This window comes from Hippopotamus amphibius, chromosome 13, assembly GCF_030028045.1.
Source record: "Hippopotamus amphibius kiboko isolate mHipAmp2 chromosome 13, mHipAmp2.hap2, whole genome shotgun sequence".
NCBI lineage: Eukaryota > Metazoa > Chordata > Mammalia > Artiodactyla > Hippopotamidae > Hippopotamus > Hippopotamus amphibius.
In genome coordinates, this window is record NC_080198.1 from 30,013,103 (window position 1) to 30,036,092 (window position 22,990).

A 22,990-nucleotide genomic window follows, 5' to 3' on the forward strand; every position below is an offset into this window, starting at 1 on the left:
ATATGTAGAAATTATAGAAATAATTAGAAAATTTTTTGTATGCTTACAAAACTTCTTGTTTACAACTATATCTGATTAAGAATACCGCTTTGAACTGTGGAATATAGATTAAGTCCATAGCTCCTACCTTCAGAGCTAGTTGAGAATATGGTGAGATTGTTCAGGCAATAATTATGGTTTTTTGTAACTTTTAATGAGTTTCTGTAGCAGAGTGCATGGGGAAATCCTTTTTTATAACATCCATGCTTTTGAGTGTGATGAAACTGTTACTCATACCAAACATAAACCTCCTACAAACCCCTTCATGCATAAATGCATAAGTAGTATATTTTAAACGTGCTGTGAACAACTTTGTCCCTTTCACCCTGAATGAAATTAAGCTATGAAACTGTAAAATGAACATTTGTCTTCAGCATCTAGTATTGCCCCCATCCCAGCTGTCAATTCTTCTGCTGTATTAATTGGCTGGTCTGATAAATCATACCATCTTGTTAATGGGGTAGGCCCATCCCCTTCCCATGTGCACAACTTACCTAACTCAAAAGAACTACTGTGATGGTGGCAATGTCATGGCAGGTAGGAAATAATAGTTCTCTGAAAAACTTTGAGGGAAGTATTATGTGGAAACTGCCCTTTACATTTTATTTATTATTTATTTATTTATTTATTTATTTATTTATTGGCAGTGTTGGGTCTTCACTGCTGTGCACTGGGTTTCTCTAGTTGTGGGGAGTGGGGGCTACTCTTCATTGTGGTGTGCAGGCTTCTCATTGTGGTGGCTTCTCTTGTTGCGGGGCACGGGCTCTAGGCATGTAGGCTCAGTAGTTGTGGCTCACAGGTTCCAGAGCACAGGCTCAGTAGTTGTGGTGCACAGGCCTAGTTGCTCCGCGGCATGTGGGATCTTCTCGGACTAGGGATGGAACCCATGTCCCCTGCGTTGGCAGGCGGATTCTTAACCACTGCACCACCAGAAGTCCCAAAACTGCCCTTTAAATTACACCACATGAGGAACTTACTTCTCCACCTATATGAAGGATAAGCCTTGAGAAGAAGCAGTAGAGCTTTATGGGAAAATGAATAATACTAATTCTGAATATTTTAATTTGTTATCACTTTACGTGCTTTCTTTTGCTGCTAGCTACCTGCCTCTGATATCCTTCAATATTTATTGTGCAGACATGTGCTTGTTACCAAATACATGAAATTGAAAATTAATTTATTATGCATTTTCAAAGCTCTGATTGGCATAGCTCTCTGGTCACCCCTTTGCCAAGACCATCAGAATATGGCTTGAGTCTGTAGTTGGACCATCTCAATGCCAACACCTGCCCTGGCCCACCTTTGGTCAGAGCCTACTAAGAGTGGCAGCCAGAGAAAGGGGCAGAAACCTTGCTGTATTATGCAAGCTTTGAGGTTTACTGGTAGAGGCAATAACCATATACAAACAAAAACACCGATGATCAACAGAAGTGCTGGGCTATATTTAAATAAGTTCTAGAATTTGTATTGATCCCTTTTTTATCAAATTGGTTTTGGGGGGCTTTCTGTAAATTCTTTTTCTGTAGGATTATTTCTCCCATTTATTAATTGTGTAAGTCAATGGGAAGTTAGATTACATATTTTAAATGTTTACTTACATGTAGTCTTTGAAGAAAAATCAGTTAAGTTGATTTAGGCATTCTTACTATTAGTTGCATTATTTTAGAATATTATATTCTTAGAGTAACACTGTTATACCTAAGGAAAACATAATGTCATGCTATAAGTAATGATGGATAAATAAGTAATAATTGCATTACTTATTATGCTTGAAATTTATAACTTGTAGTTAAAAGACTTTATTTGATGTTAGACCTTTTGAATATTTTTAAAGGGAAATTAGATGTATTCAGAACAAAAAACTAGGCAAAATCATGTTGTTATGATAGAGAAAAAAAATACCCATATGACAGTAAAGACTAATTAAAATAAGCTTTTAGTAATATACTGTCTTTGTAATTTAAGTCCCTAATAATCAGTTCACATTTGAGATCTTCATTAGTGTGAAAGCCTCAAAAGTATGATTTTTTTTGCATAATCTCTTAGTCTTTACTAGATATTTTATTCCCTAGGCAGACATATATACCAATTTTCCTGATACTCAGTTAATTTTGAATTTGCACTTCTTATTTGAAAAGCACACTATGGAAATATATCTTGTGGTGAGTTATAAAATCAAGACTACCATGTAAAATGAATTATCTAGGAAAGCTGTTAAAACAGTACCTTTCATATGATTGCAGCATCTGAAAGAAAAAAAATGTTACTATTATCATCTCTATTTTGTGTTTTATGCCATTATTCACAACGTGGCTGTGAGTATATACACCCGGTTTGCGATTTGAAATAGTTAGCTTCATATTAATATTTTATTACTCCTCTAATTCAAATTTTTATCTAGAAATATAGTCATTTTTCCCCAAACTCTGTGTATCAGATACTAAAGTAGATAGTAGCAAAACTAGGTAATTTGTCTTACATATCAGTACAAACTAGAACCTTTGAGCCAAAAAATTATCCATATTTGGACGTGAATTATGTGGACTGTGGACTGACTACTTATGGTGTTCAAATTAGCTAGGAAGCTTCTAGATCTTCTCTTCATCTAAATGTGTTGAGGCCTATAAAGAAAAAATTTACAAACAACAGATTAAAAGAACCACTTTAGTCCTTCCTCTCAGCTTTCCTGGTATTGTTCCTTTCAAGGTATTTTTTTTAGCACTCAGTAGCTGAACTATTTCATTTTTTTTTTTCTCCTGATAGCATGTACACTATTATCCACTCACCCCTGCATGCTTGACTAATAATTTTGAATTACATTCTCACACACATTTACATACACACAATAGAAATGTTATTTACTCCACATGAGATCTCTTATATTTCCAGGGAGGCTCTAAAAAGCTTTAAATGTCAATTTATTTGTTGGAAAAGAATGGAAGAATTTTATTTTGAATGTATTGTTTGCATTTATATTTCTGTATGTTATGAATTACAACATAACATACTCTCTAAACCTACCAGGCAAATCTAATATTTCTTCTATGTGAGTAATTCTTTTAGGCTGTTCATGTCTACGTATCTTTATTATTATCTTTTGAAGCTTTCTTCTTCTCTGAAAAAGTTGGTTCCTGTAACTTGGCCTTTCATTGTTATAGGCAGGGAGAGAAGGTTATAAAACTCTTGTCTCCTTAGAATAATATCATATGACTTTTGCTAAAATAAATATTTGCAGATAAGTGTATATTTGTTTATGGATAGGAGTTTTCACAAGAAGTCTTTGTTTTATCAGTTGAAGAGTATGAAGTCTAACTTATAAGGAAAATATGTTTTTGTCTTGAACAATTAAATAAATCTCATCATTTTCCCCAGCTATTCACATGATGATGTTTGTGCATCCAATATAGTCCTTGTACCTTCTGCTATGATTTGTATGTGAGGCATCATTGGCTACAGGTAAAGATGTCTACAAAAGTAATTTGTCCAAGTCCTTGTAATATCAAGCATGCTGCAAGTTAGTTACTTGTTAGAAACAGTCACATCTTCCTTCCTTTAGTTTTATTTGGTATTATGTTAATAGTTTCCTATTAAATTCACGACATAGAAGTAAAAATATTACTTGGGAATGATTGTTAGTGAAGACATTTAAGATACATTTGAATGGTCAATCCTGCTATCATCAAAGGAGAAATGATTTTTTTCATTCTGTCATGACTAGTATCTTTAGCTATATTTGTGCAAATAATTGTGCTCTGTAGCTGATAACCAAAGTACTCATATATACCTGTATCATCTCTATTGTCTGCTACTGCTATTGTTCCACTAAAAGGTTCTGTCAGTTCACACATTTAATCACTAAAACATTGGACAAAGCAAAAACTCCTGCTGACTCGATCTCAATTACAAATTCAAAACTGCCATCAAAAGTGTGTTTGGAATATTGCAGATGTGTTTTGTTAGAACTTTTAAGAATGTTATATAAGACTTTTTTCATGGTGTACTGAATTTAAAAAATCAATTGAAATATAAATAAATATAATCATCCACTTTTTACAAAGGCTTAAAAACAGAGTTCTGTCCTGACTCACTCAACATTAAAGTTGTAATACAAAGAGCCTGGATCCCATCTGCTCCAAGTAGGTGGCCCTCAAGAGTCATTAAAATTATCTTTTTAAAATTACAACTCAGCAAGAGCAATTCGTTTTGTGCATGCAGAAATTATTGTCCAAATGCCCCATCTGCATGTCCTTTTAAGAAACGTAGTTCAGCAGAGGAAGTGCTGGGTCCTTGGGGAAATCATTCTCATCTTCAGCGTACATATGCTGTGCTACAGTTAATCAGACAAACTCTATTGATGTTGCTGGCACTGGGGCATTATTGAATATTTTACAAACAAATATTTCTGAGCCCAGAAGACAAACAGTTCAAGAGATTTGGACTTTAAAAAAAATACATATTAGGTTAAATCAAAAGCATTTTGTATTTGTTCTTATGAGAAGCAGATGAACAGATGATTGGAATATGAAAATGGCATAACAAATTCTTTACTACTCTAACAAATTATGTTCAATTCTATGCAGGTTTTCAGTAGCTAAATAGTAAGCCAAAGAGGGAAAAGTGGTTATTTTTCAATCAGATTATAGTAAATTTCTTATGTATGTAACAAATGTATATGTTATTTAGTACAAAATTAATCCAAAAGCATGTCGACCCCACCATGTGTTACATATGTGAAAGCAGTAAACATCATCTATACCTAAATTATCTATTTTAGTAAGTCAAAAGCATTGCTAAAGAAAGGAGGAAGGTTTTTCCAGTGCCCCACTACTTGTAAATACTGTGCTGTTTCTTATTCTCCATTTATTTCCTCTCTAAAATAGAAGCTAGCCCAACTCAGATCAACTTATTAGTCTTGTATATTGCCTTGCCTTTCCCATTTATCTTAATTCCCCTTTCAAAATCTGGGATAGACCAGAATTAGTGGTTCTGGGGCAGCCAGAATAGACAAGGCTTTTGTGCTCTGTCCAGATTCTCCAGTTATGTGTCTTTTCCATGTGTTTAAAGTAGCATAGAAAAATATTACCATGGAAATGCAATACTACAAAGAGAATGAATGCTTATCAGGGAACACAGATGAATCTGTCCATTTCTTGATCCATCTCCAAACCCAAGTATATCTTAAGAAAAATGTGAGATGACTGTCCCTGTACATACTCAGGAATGGTTTTGTATGTATAATCACCGTTCATGCCAAGCAAAAGGAAATACACCTGAGTAACTTCCAGAAGGAAGAAAGGGCTGTGTTCTGATCCACTTACAGGTGGAACAAATACACTTCTTATCAAATGTATTGATTTTTAAAGTGTTTTTTAAATAATGTGGCAAATATCAAGCCGTCTATGCATTCTTCTAAATCGTCATAATAGTACATCTGAAACCTTTAAATGAAGTTTGCTACCTTCTACCTATGAAATTATTACTTTCGTAGGTATCTGTCTCTCTGCTGTTATACTTTATGCCCATTGCGGGCACTGTCCTTTTTCTTCTTACCTGTGTATGTTATATAGTTCTCAAAAAATGCCTTACACATAGTAGGAGCTTAATAAATATTTATTGAACTAATGTTTAATGTAAAAGCTCCTAATTTCTACCTATGTCATATACAAAAAGGAATCCCAGAGTGATCCAGAGATACTGGTCCAAAGAGTTATAATTATACCTTTTCCCCTTAACCAGCCTGTTTTTAGGGGCAATCTGTTTTAAATCCGCCTTATTTTTTATTGTGAAAATATGATGGAAATAAATAAATAGAAGGTATTTTGCTCACAGAAATCCCACTGTCAATTGTATATAACAACTGTAGGAAATCAAACTGGATTTTTTCTTAAAGTTGGAGAATATATAGCACTGTCTAGCAACCAGACTGAATTTTTAAAAATCTATCCTAGTTCCACCAGTACCTTCTTAAAACTAAAGCTTAGAAGATGTTTGTTCTGTTTTCTGTTTACCTTACTCTAAAAAAACTGGCTAAACTTTTATTCTCTTTTTGTCTCTGTAAAACAAAAATCTCAAGAGTCACCACTCCATTCCATAGTAATTCAGAACACCAGGCATTTTTCAGATCTCTTGCACTGTTTCCAGTTTTCAGCCTGAAGGTAGAGTTCTTCAATCATATGAACATCCTCAGGATTCCCAGGATGTGGTGAAGGACAAGCTCACTCAGTAAATGTACAGCAAAGAGTGTTGCCCAGTGCTGGCAGGTCAGGCTACGGAATACTGTCACAGGGCGGAAATGTTCCTACCCTCTTATTTTCCCACTTGGGACATAAACTAAGGTCCCCTGCCCAATCACCATCTTTTCTTTCCCATATCTGGGACTCTGAAAGATAAATTTCTCCATCATTTGTAAAGAAATATACATATCAGAAGATCAAGCCAGCATAGACAAAATGAGGCCCAAAATGAATACCAAGAAGAAATGTTTGTAAAAGATCATTAGACATTCTGCAATCCTTTCTTTACTACAGATAGGCAAGCTATTTCTGAGGAGAGGTTCTTAGACCCAAGTGTACCTTTCATGAGACCGCAGTTAGACGTCTGATAATCCCAACTGCTTTCCCCAAGAAAGGAAAATCATAACATGACCAGGTTAATGATTGCAGACTCCATGTAAAAGCTTTCAGGAGTCACTCAGTACAACATACTCTGCCTTCTACAGAACTCTCACATCAGTCCAGCCTCCATCATCGCCACCACTGAATTAACGCAGCCACCTCAGCATTTCTAATCATTACAACTTAATAGTCTCCTAATTGGCCTCCCATACTATCACCATAGACACTTCAGACACCCCACAAACAATATCCACACACTCATTCCCATGCCTTCTATTTTGTGCTGTCATGATATTCTTTTCCTCCATCAAATCACTCAATGACCAGTTGTTGCCCTTGGGATAAAATCCCTGTATGGCAGGGATTAACTTCTGACCTACCATTATATTCCCAGTGTCTGCAGCACCTAGAGCAATATTTAGCCCATGAGGAGGAGGAAAGGAAGAGCGGCAGAACAATGACAGACACACAGACAGATAGATCCCTTTTTGATAAATTCCTCTTTTGCCCTGTGCCCAACCTAAAGCAGGCTCTCTCTCACCGTTACATATACTTCACTTTCACTGAAACAGAGATTTCACCTTAGATAGTGATCTGTATCTTGAGGTGTATGATGGCCAAACATTCAGGAAGAAGCTGAACAGCTTGATCAGTCATTCAAATATTTTGTTTAAGAATGCCAGATTTTCGTAGGTACAAGGTTCTATGGAAGCTCAGCAAGAGTAAACTAGAATTGTCTGGAAAATGTAAAAGTGTAAATAAAATAAGGATTTTGTATAATCACACACACACAAAAAAAAAAGAATGCCAAATTTTGGGAATAACCAGATGTTTGGTTCCATGCGGCTATAAATGAAAGGATGGTGGAATAGCTTACTGAAACAGAATGTAAGATAGTAGTCTCAGACATCAAATAATGTCTTTATAATGTACTCTGCTTTTATTGATTTTTTTCTGTCTTAAATTTATCTATTATGTATTGAAACAGGTAAGGCAAGTTAGAAAAATCTCGTGACAAGTGTAAGCAACTTTCACATTAGTTTTTTCTTTAAATTTATAGTTTAAATTGCAGAGAAAAATCTACTAACTGAAATACCACTGTATTTCTTTTTCCTAATTAACCTTCATGGCCACTGATTTTTTTGTTTGTAATTCCTCCTTTCTCAGATTTTAAAAATTAAAATTTTTAGGGGTAATTTCAGAACTATGTACATTAGTCAAATGTTTCTAGCTTTTATTTTCAGCTTTCCAAATAATTATATTTAGTGAGGTTTATGTCTCATGGAAAAATACTTTCTATAATTGAAATTTTCATGTAAGAAAAATATTTCACAAAACATGCTCTATTATCTGTTACTCTTGAACAATAAAACTTTCATACAAAAGTATAAGGCAAAAATACTTTGATAGGCCAGCTTGTTTTAAAAGTAGTATTTCCCTACTTAAGTAAGGTAAATTCTGTAAGTTCTAGTTCTTTCTCCTCTCATGGAGTTAGCTTATCAGGAAGCCAGAGTATATAATTCCTAGATGTTTTAAGTAACTTTTTATGGTTCCTCTTCTTTTTCATACTTTCTTTGGAATGAATATATTTAAGCGACTATTTCCTAAATGTACTCTTCTTACTCAATGGTAAAAAACATGCTTTACCAAGACCAGAGGCAAACATAGCAGGGAATCTTAGCAAATGATTTTTATCTGTTGGCATTGCTGTTTTTAGTTTCTTATTTTTTTATTGTAGAATAAAATAGTGTGTATGTATGTGTGTGTGTATATGTATGTATACTTTGCTTTATTCAGAGAGTACATGAACTTATTAAGAACTTGTACTCAGTAACTATTCACCGTAAGTTTCAGCTCAAAATGATTTCACTTTGTTCCTCTGTGTAGGGTAACCACAGTATCCAGGGTTCTCCAGGCCCAGCAACTAGTCCTCCAGGGTTAACTCAGTTAACATTAGAGAGCTTGCTGGGGAAGACTGCAAGGTGGACAAGTAAAGGATATCTAAAAAATGCCTACGCAGAAGCAGGAACATCAGAAAACCAGAATTCCTTGGTGAAGCAGATAGATAAAAAAGACTCTGAAATGAGTTTGGTGCCTACGTCATGCTTTTCTCCCCCTGGAAGAAGGAGTGAATCCTCTCCAAAACTTTCAGATTCTGTTATCAAAGCAAAGGATCTACCAGCCCATCAAGTGTCAGCTTCAGTAAACAAAACCTCCCTACAGGAAATTTCAGGGGAGAAGTTGAAACCGATTCCTGAAGTATCTGTAAGTGGTTTCATTCTGGTTTACATATGTGGGCAATACATCCTGCTGTGTTCTGTTCGGTTCCACTTTGCACTCATTTTCAGCCGTATCTATTTTTCATCATTTGGGTGATCAGTAATGTATTTTCTTTCCTATTTAGATGTGTTTTAGCTCAGTAGCAGCAGCTGTTAAAGAGTATCTTGCACATCCCAATGATAATAGAATGCCTCATGTTTTTAATGAGAAAGATAATTATCATAATAGTTATTTTTTATTTTCCAGTTACTTCTCATAATTTGAGTTATCACTGCCTGCAAATTATAAATGAAGATCTTATTTTCAAGCCAAAGGCTTGCCAGTAAAATTGACAGATTTTCAATAACAGTCTACATTAGGAACCATAAAAACATCATTATTCTATTCACTTTCTGGTCTCTTTGCAGCCGTTCCCAAATAATAAATGATATGAGTGAAGGTTAACAGTAAAGCAGTGTCATTGAATAAATCCCTAGGCTAGTTTGGTGGCTATATTCATGTCCATCAGATTGATTTTTTTCCTTCCTGTGTGAGTACTTTTCTTCCTTCAGTTCCCCCATAGCTGCACTTAGAAACTGGAGAACAAATGAGGCTATGCAGAACAAATGACACTTATGTTCCTTTTTTTTTAAGCACTAAAGCTTTTTTTAATTTCTCATGTCCTAAGTATTCTGTGTGTGTTACAGTGTTAAACTTTGGTTCAATTACGTTCTAAGTGGAGTGTTAGAGTGGATTACCTAGTGCAGGTAATAGACATATACATCATTACCATCAACTAATATTTCTTTATTTTATTTATTTTTTATTCCTTGGGATTTTGATAGGGATTGCATTGAATCTGTAGATTGCTTTAGGTAACATGGACATTTTAGCAATGTTAAGTCTTCCAGTTAGTGACCACAGAATATCTTTCCATTTATTTGTCTTCAACTTCTTTCAACAATGTCTTATAGTTGGCAGATCTTTTACCTCCTTGTCTAAATTTATTCCTAGGTATTTTATTCTTTTTGTTGTGACTGTAAATGGGATTGTTTTCTTAATTTTTCTTTCTTCTAGCTCATTGTTAGGATATAGAAATGCGACAAATTTTTTTTATGTTGATTTTGTACCCTCCAACTATACCGTATTTCTTTATTGTTTCTAATGGTTTTTTGGTGGCGTCTTAAGGATTCTCTCTATATAAAATCATGTCATCTGCAAATATGGACAGTTTTGCATCTTCCTTTCCAATTGGAATGCCTTGTATTTCTTTTTATTGCCTAATTGCTCTGGCTAGGACTTCCAATACTGTGTTGAATAAGAGTGGTGAGAGTGAGCATCCTTGGGCATCCTCGTCTTTTTCCTGATTTTAGAGGGATAGCTTTCAGTTTTTCACCACTGAGTGTGATGTTAGCTGTGAGTCTGTCATATATGACTTGTATTATGTTGAAGTACGTTCTTTCTATACCTCTTTTATTGAGAGTTTTTATCAGAAGTGGATGTTGAATCTGGTCACATGCTTTTTCTGTATCTATTGAAATGATCATGCTCTTTTTATCCTTTGTTTTGTTAATGTGGTATATCCCATTTATTCATTTGTGAATGTTGAACTATCTTTGCATCCCTGGAATAAGCCCCACTTGATCCTATTATGATCCTTTTAATGTATTGCTGTATTTGGTTTACTCATATTTTGTTGAGGATTTTTGCATCTGTGTTCATCAAGGATATTGGTCTGTAATTTTCTTTTTTGTGTGTTGTGTTTGTCTGGTTTGGGCATAAGAGTAATATTGGCCTCGTAAAATGAGTTAGGGAGCATTCTTTCTTCTTTAATTTTTTGAAGAGTTTGAAAAGAATAGGTATTAAATCTTCTTTGAACATTTGCTAGAATTCACCTGTGAAGCCATCTAGTCCTGAACTTTTGTTTGGGGGGGGTTTCTGATTAATGTTTCAATCTTTTTATTAGTGATCAGTCTGTTCAGATTTTATTTTTCTCCATGATTCAGTCTTGGAAGGTCGTATGAATCTAAGAATTTGTCCATTTCTTAAGTTGTCTGATTTGTTGGCATAATATGTCTAATTTGTTGTTCATAATATTCTCTTATAATGCTTTGTCTTTCTGTGGTATCTGTTATTTACCCTCTTTTATTTATGATTTTATTTATCAGAGCCTTCTGTCTTTTTTTTCTTAGTGAGTTTAGCTAAAGTTTGGTCAATTTTGTTTATCTTTTCAAAGAACCAGCTCTTAGTTTGACTGATATTTTCTATTGTCTTTTTAGGCTCTATTTCATTTATTTCTACTCTCATCTTTATTATTTCCGTCCTCCTGCTAAGGTTGGACTTCATTTGTTCTTTTTTCCCCTAGTTCCTTTAGGTATAAGTTTAGATAGTTTATTTGAGATTTTTCTTATTTCTTGAGGTAGGCCTGAATTGCTATCAAATTCCCTCATGGTACCACTTTTGCTGCATCTCATAGATTTTGGAATATCATATTTTCATTTTCATTTGTCTTTGGGGTTTTTATAATTTCTTTTTTTATTTCTTCATTGACTCAGTGGTTATTCAGTAGCATCTTGTTCAGTTACCACATATTTGTGATTTTTCCAGCTTTCTTCAAATAGCTGATTTCTAGTTTCATACCATTGTGATCAGAGGTAATATTTCTTAAACATTTACCATGTGCCAGTCACTGTGCCAAGCCTTTTTCCATGAAGTGTTTCATTCAGTCCTCACAATGACCCTGAGAGGTAGAAACTATCACTCTCCCCATTTTTCAGATAAGGAAAGTGTCCTTGAAAAAAAGGACAACAGTTAGTTGGAAAGTCACAACTTGAACCCAGATTGTCTGAGTCTGGAACTACTGCCTGTGTCCACCATGCCATGCTGCATGAACATGTGCTAAGTCATAAAAGTGATGGCCTCTCTTCAGGAAACATCCAAAGATAAAACTGAAATGTATTTTTCTCCTTTTATTTCTCATGCTTGTGTGCATTAGTATGTGTGTGTGTATAAGAAAATAGTAAATCACTTAACCTAACAAAAATGGATTTGTTTTATGGTCATTTAGGATAAAAACAGTCAATAATATTTTTGCATGTTTTTCATTTTTGAAAATATTTCTAAAATGAATGTTCTTGTCCTACCTAACTGTAATTTTTTCTGTGAATGTGCTACTAATTGGAATACAGCTAAGAAACTAACCTTACAGGTTTATTCTACAACATTGTTTCACTTTTTCCTTACAGTATTTACAGAGTTGTGCAGTCATCACTACTGTCTAATTTTAGATCATTTTTATCACCCCAAAAGAAACTCCATACCTATTTACAGTCACTCCTCATTCCCCCTTTGCCCCCAACTCCTGGCAACCACTAAGCTACTTTTTGTTGCTATGGATTCACCTATTCTGGACATTTCACATAAATAGAATCATATAATATGTGGCCTTTTGTGTCTGACTTCTTTCATTTAACATGCTGTTTTCAAGGTCCATCCGTGTTGTAGCATTTCATTCCTTTTTATGCAGGAATAATAATTCACTATATGGATATGCTATATTTGTTTCCATTTTTTGGCTGTTATGAATTGATGCTAATATGAACATTCATGTTGAAGTTTTTGTGTGGACGTTTTCAGTCTTCTTGGGTATATACCTAGGAGTAGAATTGCTAGGTCATATGGAACTTTACATTTAACTTGTGACAAACTGCCAGACTGTTTTCCAAAGTGTCTGTACCATTCTGCAGTCCCACTAGCAATGGGGGGAGGGGGACAATTTCTCCACATTGTAATCAACACTTATTATTGTCTGTCTTTTTTATTTAAGCCATCCTAGTGTGTATGAAGTGGTATCTCATAGTTTTGGTTTGCATGTCTCTAACAACTAAAGATCTTAAGCATCTTTTCATGTGCTTATTAGCCATTTATGTATCTCCTTTGGAGAAATACCTATTCAAATCCTTTGCCTTTTTTTTTTTTTTTTTGTCTTTTTATTGTTCAATTGTAAGAGTTTGGATACAAGTTCTTTGTCAGATATATGATATGGAAATATTTTCACTCATTTTGTAAGTTGTCTTTTTATTTCTTGATGGTGTCTTTTGAAGCTCAAAAGATTTTAAGTCCAGTTTATTTTTTTTCCTGTTGCTTGTGCTTTTGGAATTATATCTAAGAAACTGTTGCCTAATCCAGAGTCACAAAACTGTACTCCCGTTTTCTTCTAAGAGTTTTATAGTTTTAGCTCTTAAATTTAGTTCTATAATCCATTTTACGTTAATTTTTGTATATACTGGGAAGTAAAGGTTCAACTACATTTTTTTGCATGTGGGTATTCAGTTCTGCCTGCACCATTGGTTGAAGGACTATTCCTTCCCTATCGAATTATCTCACCACCCTTTTTAAAAATCAGTTGACCCATACATGTAAGGGTTTATTTCTGACCTCTCAATTCTGTTTATCATATGTCTATCCTTATGCAGTACCATAATGTCTTAATTACCATAGTTTTATGGAATAGTTTTGAAATCAGGAAGAACTTTGTTCTTTCTTATCTTGATTGTTTTTGCCATGGCGGGTTCCTTGCATTTCCATATGAATTTGCAGATCAGCTGATCAGTTTCTGCAAAAAAGACAGCTGGGGTTTTTATAGGAATTGCCTTGAATCTATAGATCAATTTAAGGAATATTTTCATCTTAACAATATTAAGCCTTCCAATCCATGGGATGTCTTTCCATTTATTTGTGTGTTTAATTTCTTTCAGCAGCATTTCATAGTTTTCTTTGTACAAGTCTTGTACTTCTTTCATTAAATTTATTCCTATTTTATTCTTTTTGATGCTATTGTGAATGTAATTTGTTCTTAATTTCATTTTTTGTTTTATTCATTGCTAGTGTGTAGAAATACAATTGATTTTTAAATTGATTTTGTATCTTGCAACCTTGCTGAACAGTTATTAGTTCTAATAGTGTTTTTGTGAATTCCTTAGCATTTTCTATATACAAGATCATGTCGTTGCAAATAGAGATAGTTCTACTTCCTTTCCAATCTGGATGTTTTTTATTTCTTCTTCTTATTTTCATCCACAAATTGAATTTAATTTCAATGAAAACCTTTTTTTTCTTTCAATATATGTAAGATTTAATACTTAATAGTGTGGCCCCCAATATTGAATTCTAACATAGACATGATGAGCTCAGACAGGCCTGAGAAGAGTCTGTTGGTATGATTCATAATAAATGTGCTTGATGACACAAGAAAATCTGAGAATTATCCTGGAACTAGAAGTCCATTTAATATTAATATGAATGCAGGTGTGAAATTACCTTTGCTGGCTAGCATTTAGTCCATATGTGTAGAGTACTGACATATATGGGGGTTTCTACCACCTAAGCTGGTTTTCTAAAATAAAGGACCTCCAGGTGATAGAATATGCTTATTCTGGTTCTACTTCTGAATAAGTAGGAGCATCTCCTCTTCTGTTGACAGCCTATCAGGTCAGGTATTCTCCCAGCTGCTAGAGATACACTGACCAAGAAAGGTGAAGCCTCTCTCCTCAGGGAGGTTGTATCTGTTGGAAGATACAGACAACAAACAAACAAATATTTAAAATGATTATAAACAATGATAAAGACTTGGGAAGGAAAAAACAGGGTGATATAATAGAGTGGTAGGTTGGGCAGAATTGTGGGTACTTTACCTAGTACCTCACTGAGTAGGTGACGTTTGAACTGATATCTAAAGTTTAAGATGAAGGCAGCCATGCAAAGAACCAGGGGATAATGTTTTAGGTGTCAGGAACAGCAGGTACAGAATTCCTAAAATGGGCGTCTTTGAGGAATAAAGGAGGTCCGTGTAGCTGGGACATATATGTGCAGGGAGAAAATAGAAGAGGATGAGATCAGAGAGGTAAACAGGACCAGATCATGTAAAGTCAGGAAGGACATGGTAAGGAGGGTGGCCTTTATTCCAAATGCAATGGTAAGTCCTTGAAGGTTATTAATCAAAGCAATGACATTTATATTCAAAAAGTCTCCTCTGGCTGCATCCAGAATGGATGCAGTAGGGCAGGCATAGAAGCAGGGAAGGCAGTTGAGGCATTACTCTCATAGTTCAGAGTGGAGATGAAGAAAAGTAGCAGATTACTAGAATAATTGGGAGGTAGGACTGACAGGATGTAAGAAAGAGGAAACAGGCAGAATCAAGGATGATGCTTAAGTTTGGGACTTGAGCCACCAGAGAGATGGTCATGTCATTTACTGGGCTGTGGCAGACTGGATGTATCTGAGCCATCAACCTAGACACAAGGTACCACAATCAGGAATTGTAAGTGGACATCCCATTGAAAATCTGTGCTCTCACAAAGTGCCAACGTGAAGCAACTTTGCGACAAAAGAAAATTAAAGGCTTTTACAAAAGGGGGTGCAGGAAAATTGTCTTCCTAATGCCCTGATATGGAAGAGTACTAGTAATTTTTAAGGAATGCTTACTGAAATTGATTTGCCAACTGCTTGGTAAACTTCTTTCTTGCAATATTTTATTCGTATCTTAATAGAGATTTCTATTATTAAGTTCAAATATTTTTAATTAAGAAAGAAGTACAGCCCTCTGGGTAATATTGCAATCATATAGATAGCTGGTAATTAAACTTTTCCACATGTATAACTGCATTCAAATAATTTTGAATGAATTATTTTAAACCTGCAAGTGTCATTATGTGCATCTTTAAACAAATAAACAAGATGTATATAACACTTTGTGGTTCCAGAAAAAGTTGGAGTTTATTGAAGAATTGTTATTTTCATAAGAATGACAAAATATGCTACCAATTACAAATTCAGGTATTCTCTTTAGAAAGAAAAGACATGACTTTTTATAGGAAAAATATTATAAAATGAATCATATATAACTTTTGAGTTTAATTTTCACATTTCCATTTTTGAAAGTGAGAACTGAATTATGGAAAGACACTTTTAAAGATATTTTAGGCCGTGGTATAATATTAACTAATTTTTCTTTTAATCGTCAAGCCATTTTTTGGGAGGGGGATTCTAAGAAAGAATTAGTTTCATTGCCTCCCTAATGAACTTGAGCCCAGTATTGAAGCAGCAAATATCTATCATCATATTTTTTTTTAATTTTTTTTTATTTTTTGGGGGGTACACCAAGTTCAATCATCTGTTTTAATACACATATCCCCGTATTCCCTCCCTTCCTTGACGCCCCCCCCCCCGAGTGCCCCCCATCCTCCCCGCCCCAGTCCTCTAAGGCATCTTCCATCCTCGAGTTGGACTCCCTTTGTTATACAACAACTTCCCACTGACTATCTATTTTACAGTTGGTAGTATATATATGTCTGTGCTACTCTCTTGCTTCGTCTCAGTTTCCCCTTCACCCCCCACCCCCTCCCACACCTCGAGTTCTCCAGTCCATTTTCTGTATCTGCGTCCTTGTTCTTGTCACTGAGTTCATCAGTACCATTTTTAGATTCCGTATATGTGAGTTAGCATACAATATTTGTCCTTCTCTTTCTGACTTACTTCACTCTGTATGACAGACTGTAGTTCTATCCACCTCATTACATATAGCTCCATCTCATCCCTTTTTATAGCTGAGTAATATTCCATTGTGTATATATGCCACATCTTCTTTATCCATTCATTTGTTGATGGGCATTTCGGTTGCTTCCATGTCCTGACTATTGTAAATAGTGCTGCAATAAACATTATGGTACAAGTTTCTTTTGGGATTATGGTTTTCTTTGGGTACATGCCCAGTAGTGGGATTACTGGATCATATGGTAGTTCTATTTGTAGTTTTTTAAGGAACCTCCAAATTGTTTTCCATAGTGGCTGTACCAACTTACATTCCCACCAACAGTGCAAGAGAGTTCCCTTTTCTCCACACCCTCTCCAACATTTGTTTTTTCCAGATTTTGTGATGGTGGCCATTCTGAACGGTGTGAGGTGATACCTCATTGTGGCTTTGACTTGCATTTCTCTGATGATGAGTGATGTTGAGCAGCTTTTCATGTGTTTGTTGGCCATTATCATCATATTTTTTAAGTTATAAAAGTTTACTATTCAGTGCAATTTATGCTCAACAAATTTAGAGGAAAATGAATTTATAAATTATTTTAGAGTTCTGAAGGCATTCCATTACATAAATTTCTGTGTTTTCTAGGGTATATAATACTCTTTGTTCAAAGTGATGCCATCTGTCTCTCTTTGAATTTGCCACTCAAGTATGCCATTTGCAGCTGTCTTTCCAACAATAGCACATTGTGTGAAGAATTCATAAATATCTTTCTGACCCCAGCTTGCTTCAGCTACAACAATATCCCGTTGTTGCAAACACCTGTCTCGGGGTCAGGTTGCTTTGTGTATTATACGCATCACCCTGGCCCAATTGCGGAGGTTCACTTAGGGGTGACTCTGCCTCCTTCAACAGCTACCATCAGAGTTGCCCACTGACCTCATGCTGCCCTGATCCTTCCCCTTTGCCGCCCTTAAGCCCTTCCCCATACAGAGCTCTATGTCACGTCTATCCACATTTTCATTCTTCAAAACTGAGAAATCAAGAGCAGAAGACACCATGGTTCAGAGCACCAGCTCAAATCATACAGACCTGATTTGAGTCCTAGCTTTGCTTCTTTTTACTTCTGTGACTTTGGACACATTTCTTAACCTTGAGCCTTAGTTATGTCATATGTAAACTTATGTTGTTGGGAGTATTAAATGAAATGGTACATGTAGAACACTTAACCCATAATCCAACAGGATATTTTCTTGTACCTATTTCTGAGTAGTTAGAAATGTAAACCAGTATGCCTGGCATTCTAAAGCAAACCTTTCAATTTCAATCAAATTCTAGAAACAAATTATTGAGATTGTTCAATAAATGATAACTATATGTGCTTCTTATCCTCTGCTTATAATTGAATCCAGTGTTAACATAAGAGTAAATTAATGGGTCATTTCTGCCAGGTAACATGTTGATATTTTTTCAAGGGTACACTGAAGAGAGAAACATATTTAGAAGCAGGATGTGGTATCTCTCCTGTCATTCCCCAGAGACCACCCTCCGTGTGCCTGCCATGTTCCCAGACCTAAATTGTAGATGTGTAGCTTCACAATTGATGGAGTGAATTGAACTTGGGCAGGACTAGTAGCATTTCATAAACCCCAGCGTTAACCTTGGGAATAATGTTTCAGTTATTAAATTGGACATTCCTGCCAATTAATAGAATTTGGAAAAAGAGTCTGATATTTGATGTTTTGTTGAAACTGCACTCTTTCCTTGTCTCTGAAGAAATGAAGTCATTATCTCAGTCTTATCTGTCAGTGTACTGCTGGGAATGTTGCTGAAGCTACAGAATTTGGTGATTAAATAACATTTGTGTCACCAGTAAACGTATTTGAATTAGGCAAAGAAATTTCCCAGGTGGAACTCACTCCTCGCCCTCTGCCTTCTTTTGGAATATTTTTCAGTCTGAACTGCTGCTGATACTACAGGGTGGTTTGTTTCTTTCACTTTCTTTATATGTAGTGTCTAATTTAGTTGTTCACCACGGCAAAATGGTCTAGAGTAGATGTATGTTAAAATAATTTAAAATGGAATTGTGGTTTAAAATTTGGGTGATGATATGGAATTGCAAAAGCTATTAGGACATTTTGATATCTCCATTTCCAAGTAACTGGTTATACAAACAATATGCCAGTTTACTCTGATGAAGAGGAGCAGTTTTAAATTCTCAGGAGTTTCAGAAATTGTGGCTAGAAAGTCTTGACAAAAATTAAGAGACTGTCAGAGGTATGAATCAATGAAAATACATTAGTGGTTTAACCGGCACACTGTGGCCTTTGTCAGTTCTCCAGTATTCCAGTGCTAAGGTTAGCATCCTACTAGTCAAATGTTTATGGAAGAAATCCATCTTCTTTTATGTCTTGGTTTTCCTCATTTTAAAAAGGAGCAAGTCAAATTTGTCATTTTCCTGCTTTATGTAACAGGTACGAGGCTATTTTCTAAACACATTGAGATCGAGGTCCTTGATTAAGAACCTCGTTTGTGGCTTTAAGGATTTGGAGTACTTGCCATGTACCAGACCCTCTACAGGGTGTCCCACACTATCTCCAGTCTCCATCTTCACCTCTCATGAGAGGCCTTACTTATTTGAAAGACAAGGAAGCAGAGAGGTGTAACTTGTTCACATATAATAAGTGACAAGGCTGGAGTTTTGGCCAGAAAAGCCTGTGCACTTTCCACCACACTGGACCATCACCCCTAGTTAAAGGCCACTGAAAAAATTATGTGATCATGTGGCAATTTAAATTCTATTGCCACTTGAAGCTTTGCAGTGTTTTAATGTGCAGAGGTGTGCACAGATGTTGGTATATCTGTTGTTACTGTTTTATAGACAGTTTTATATTCTAAACAGTTCAAACTTAAAGTTATCATCTTCCCATTCCAGAAGCATCAGTTGGCTTGCCCCTGCTATTTTTATCTCTCTAAGCAATCTGAGTAATTGTTTTCCTCCTGGTTTTTTAAATAATATTTTAAACTACCATTTACTGAATGGCTACTATGCTTGTCGATGTACAAGACTACAATCACCTTGTAGATGGCATATCCTTAAGTATAATATAAAACCTGTTCAGTTTGGTTTTACTATATTCCTTCTAGTCTATTATTGTTAAACTCAGAAGATAGATGCTGGAAAATTACAAATTGTTTATCAACTCACTTTAAGGTTAATAAGAGTTCAGCTGTGTTTGTCAGAGAATTCTTTCTGAAAATTAGGAAGCTGACTACCAAGGCAAAATGCATGGAAGCATACTTCTTTTTAGGTCACAGATTAAAAGGGTATTTTATAGTACAGTACATGAATATAAAGATCTTTTACTTTAAATCTTTTCATTCCAAAAAAAGAGAGAGAGAGTGCCACATTTATGAGATAGAAAGCTATCTCTTTGCAAGGAATTTTGCCACTGTTGGATTTAATTACCCAAGAATTCTTTATCTGAGACATTTTGAGAGATTAGTATTCATGAATAATGAAGTATGGATTGAGTCAGAGGTTGTGAAGTATATCCAGGTCATATGCTGAAATGCTTCTAACAGACATTTCAGAGACAACATTGGGTCTAGTTAAGCCTATGTCCATGTGAATGCTTTTAACATAAAACATGATCTAGATTCTGACCAGTTGGTTCTTTTGAATAGATTGACTCTTGATTTATGCTGTGCAAGTTGACATAGCGTCTCTTAAATTTAGCAAAGTTTTTCAAGTTGTACTGTGGCTTGGTCTTTAAGCTTTGATTTATCTCTTTGCATGGTGAAGACACATGCTGAAAGCTGTCGTATATTGTGAATGAGCTATGCGTTCAAGTATGTGTCATTTACAGCTCATGTTTGTGGCTTCTGTCTTCTCTTCATTCGTATTGTTAGTGGGCCTGTGTCCCCAATGAATCAGAGCAAACTCTTGTGTGGGATAAGTAGCTCAAGAATTTGAAACAAGTCTTCAAGGAGTGCTAGTTGGAGAAGAGATGCCCTAGAACGCTAATTTACCATGAGATATTAGTATTAAAAATGTCAATGTAGAAATGAAACACTGTCTGCAAATAGCAATAGGGAGGAGATTAATCTTCAAAGTACAATGCCAATTAAAGTTTAAAATTAGTTTTGAAAAATGGACTTCTGCTTTTCTTGCTGTCATGTTGGGGTTCAGAAAAACTCCCAAAACTTTCTGATTACATCTTTAAAACTCTTAAATACAAATTTGAAAATAACAAGATACTCCCAGCCATGTTTAAAAATTGCCTTTTTTTTCCCCACTAAGACAGTCCAGAGTAAAGTGCCAATGATTAATTACTAGTCACTTCCTAGGAAATCTTTTTGATTGTTAGACTTCTTTGCAAACTGAACAAACATATATGACGGTCATCTGAATCAAGAAAGAAAATGATACCAGCACCACAGAAGCCCCGTTGTGCCCCTTCCCTGGCACTATCCTTTTCTGTCACTGTGCCCTCACAACCACCCCCTACCTGCCAAGACTAGTTTTACCAGTGTATGCTCTCCTGTGTCTGGGTTCTCTCACTCAGCATTTCATTTGTAAGATTCAGTGTATCACTCATTTCAATGTAGTGTCCAACTGTGTGACTCTCACACCATTTATTTATCCATTCTACTGTTGATGGGCATTTGGGTAGTTTCCACGTGGGAACTATTAAAATTATGTCTTTTGGTGGAATCCTAGATTTTTTTAATAAGACTTGGGCAGGGAAGTGGAAGCCATATGGTCTTATAAGATTTAGGTTAAATTCTAAGTATTTCCATCCATGTTACTTTGGAACAGTATTAAAAATTTCATTTCTAAGATAGTATGTATAAATAAATAAATAAATAATGCTTTCTATGAATATAAGCTCCATACTTCTAAGTTGCCCCATGTTTTCCTGCCTGCTGCTTAGAATATGCTTGCATATCACCCTTCCTATCCTTCAAGGCCCAGCTTAAAGAACATCTCCTCCATGAAGCCTTGCCTGATCCTATAAGAAGTGACCTCTCTCTTTTCTGAAATGGCAGACTATTTGGTATATCTCCCTTTTCTCACGTTGCCTTTCGTACTGTATCCCGCTATAAGAGCCACTATCCCTTTTGTAGTAGTAGCACCTTTGAGTCTTGGTGTAACTTAAAGGCATACAGAGTTGGAGATTGTTTGTTAGAGCTTTTCTTAAGAGTTTTTACAACATGATGTCTGCTACGCCCTAGGTATCAGGCACTGTCACAATGCAAACCTGATTCAGAAAGAGTCCCAAAGATTTTTATAGGCTCCAGAATGAGAATAATGACCCAATTTTCTCCCAATTCTATTACTTTCCAATCTGTATAAAACAGAAGGATGTTTGTCACCTCATCTTAGGAGCTGGTGGCTGTGTCTCATTTTTCCTCTACACCATCATTGTAAACTCAGCCTTGTGTCACCCACGGTTCAGTAGAATTGGTTCTTATCTGAGGCTCAGAAAATTCTATAGGCAGATATTTGATCAATTAAGCTATTCCGTCTTAAAATCTTGAGAAGACAGATTAGGGGAAAGGCATCAAGTTGAAAGATTAATTTTGTTTGTTGAGTTTTATTATTTTGCTGGAGTTATCGGTTTTCCTTTTAACCGTTATCAAAGCTCTGTGTGATCATGGGTACTATAACTCAGTACATGCTACCTTATTGTATACTCATTTCTTCAGAGCTCTTAATTGCCCTCCTAAATTGCAAGGCCTGTGAAAGCAGGGGCCACATCTTACTTTTCTTTGTAACTTCACTGTCTTAGGCTCCCAAAACTGTCTGAAAAAAGATCAATGAACACGAGTGGCTTGAATGGCTTTATAAGGGAAGGACTTGCCTGGGAGTCTGAGCACAGCTGAGTTATACAACCTTGAGCCCATTATCTTGCTCCTAAAACAAATCTGATTGATAATATCTCCCCTCTTTCCTACAAGGATATTTTGAGACAAAATTGGGTTATACATAACATTTTGAGTCTTTCAGAGATAGAATTACATAAGGCACTTTGCCTCTCAGGAGTTGCATAATTTAGTTAGATGACATCTTGTGCTGGGTCTACTTTAATGTGAAGATTTTATTGCAGGCCTTCTTTTTTAAAAAAAATAAGTGATTTAGCCTTTCTGGTGATTTTGAAATGGTTTAAGAGATTGCAAATCAAGAATATATCAAGGGACTAAGTTAATTACGTCTCTCTGCCACCAGTTGCTCTATCCATGACCCTGGAGAAAGTCACTTCTTTCTCTCTGCTCACTTTTGGCTGCCCTTTCCAGGGTGTTGTCAGAACACATTTTACTGTTGTATCAAATAAAGTCATGGAAATGTAGAGTTTTAAGCAAACTTAGCACCGCCAGTTCCTAGCATATAATAAGGTCTTAGTAAGTATTGGTGGGATAAATTAAGGAATAATCAATCCATTTCCACCCCTGCAGATTACTGCAATATTCCAGGCAAGTATTTACTTCCCCAGCCTCTGCTTCAATACCTCTGGTGGTGGAGAAAGTTCACTCCCTCAGAAGCCCA

General features: G+C 35.5%; 1 protein-coding gene across 20 annotated transcripts in view; it reads left to right on the top strand.

Moving 5' to 3' along the window:
• Positions 1-22,990, top strand: part of CFAP20DC (CFAP20 domain containing) — a 269,629-nt gene that overhangs the window by 184,970 nt on the left and 61,669 nt on the right. For 19 of the 20 annotated variants that reach the window (XR_009048710.1, XR_009048711.1, XR_009048712.1 and 16 more), the window contains one exon: positions 8,541-8,918. The exons of the other annotated variant lie outside the window; for it this stretch is intronic. Coding sequence is in view for 15 of the 19 variants with exons in the window: in XM_057704976.1 (XP_057560959.1) it covers positions 8,541-8,918 (378 nt within the window). In the remaining 4 variants the exon portion in view is untranslated. The remainder of the gene's footprint in view (positions 1-8,540; positions 8,919-22,990) is intronic. 20 annotated transcript variants of the gene reach the window in all.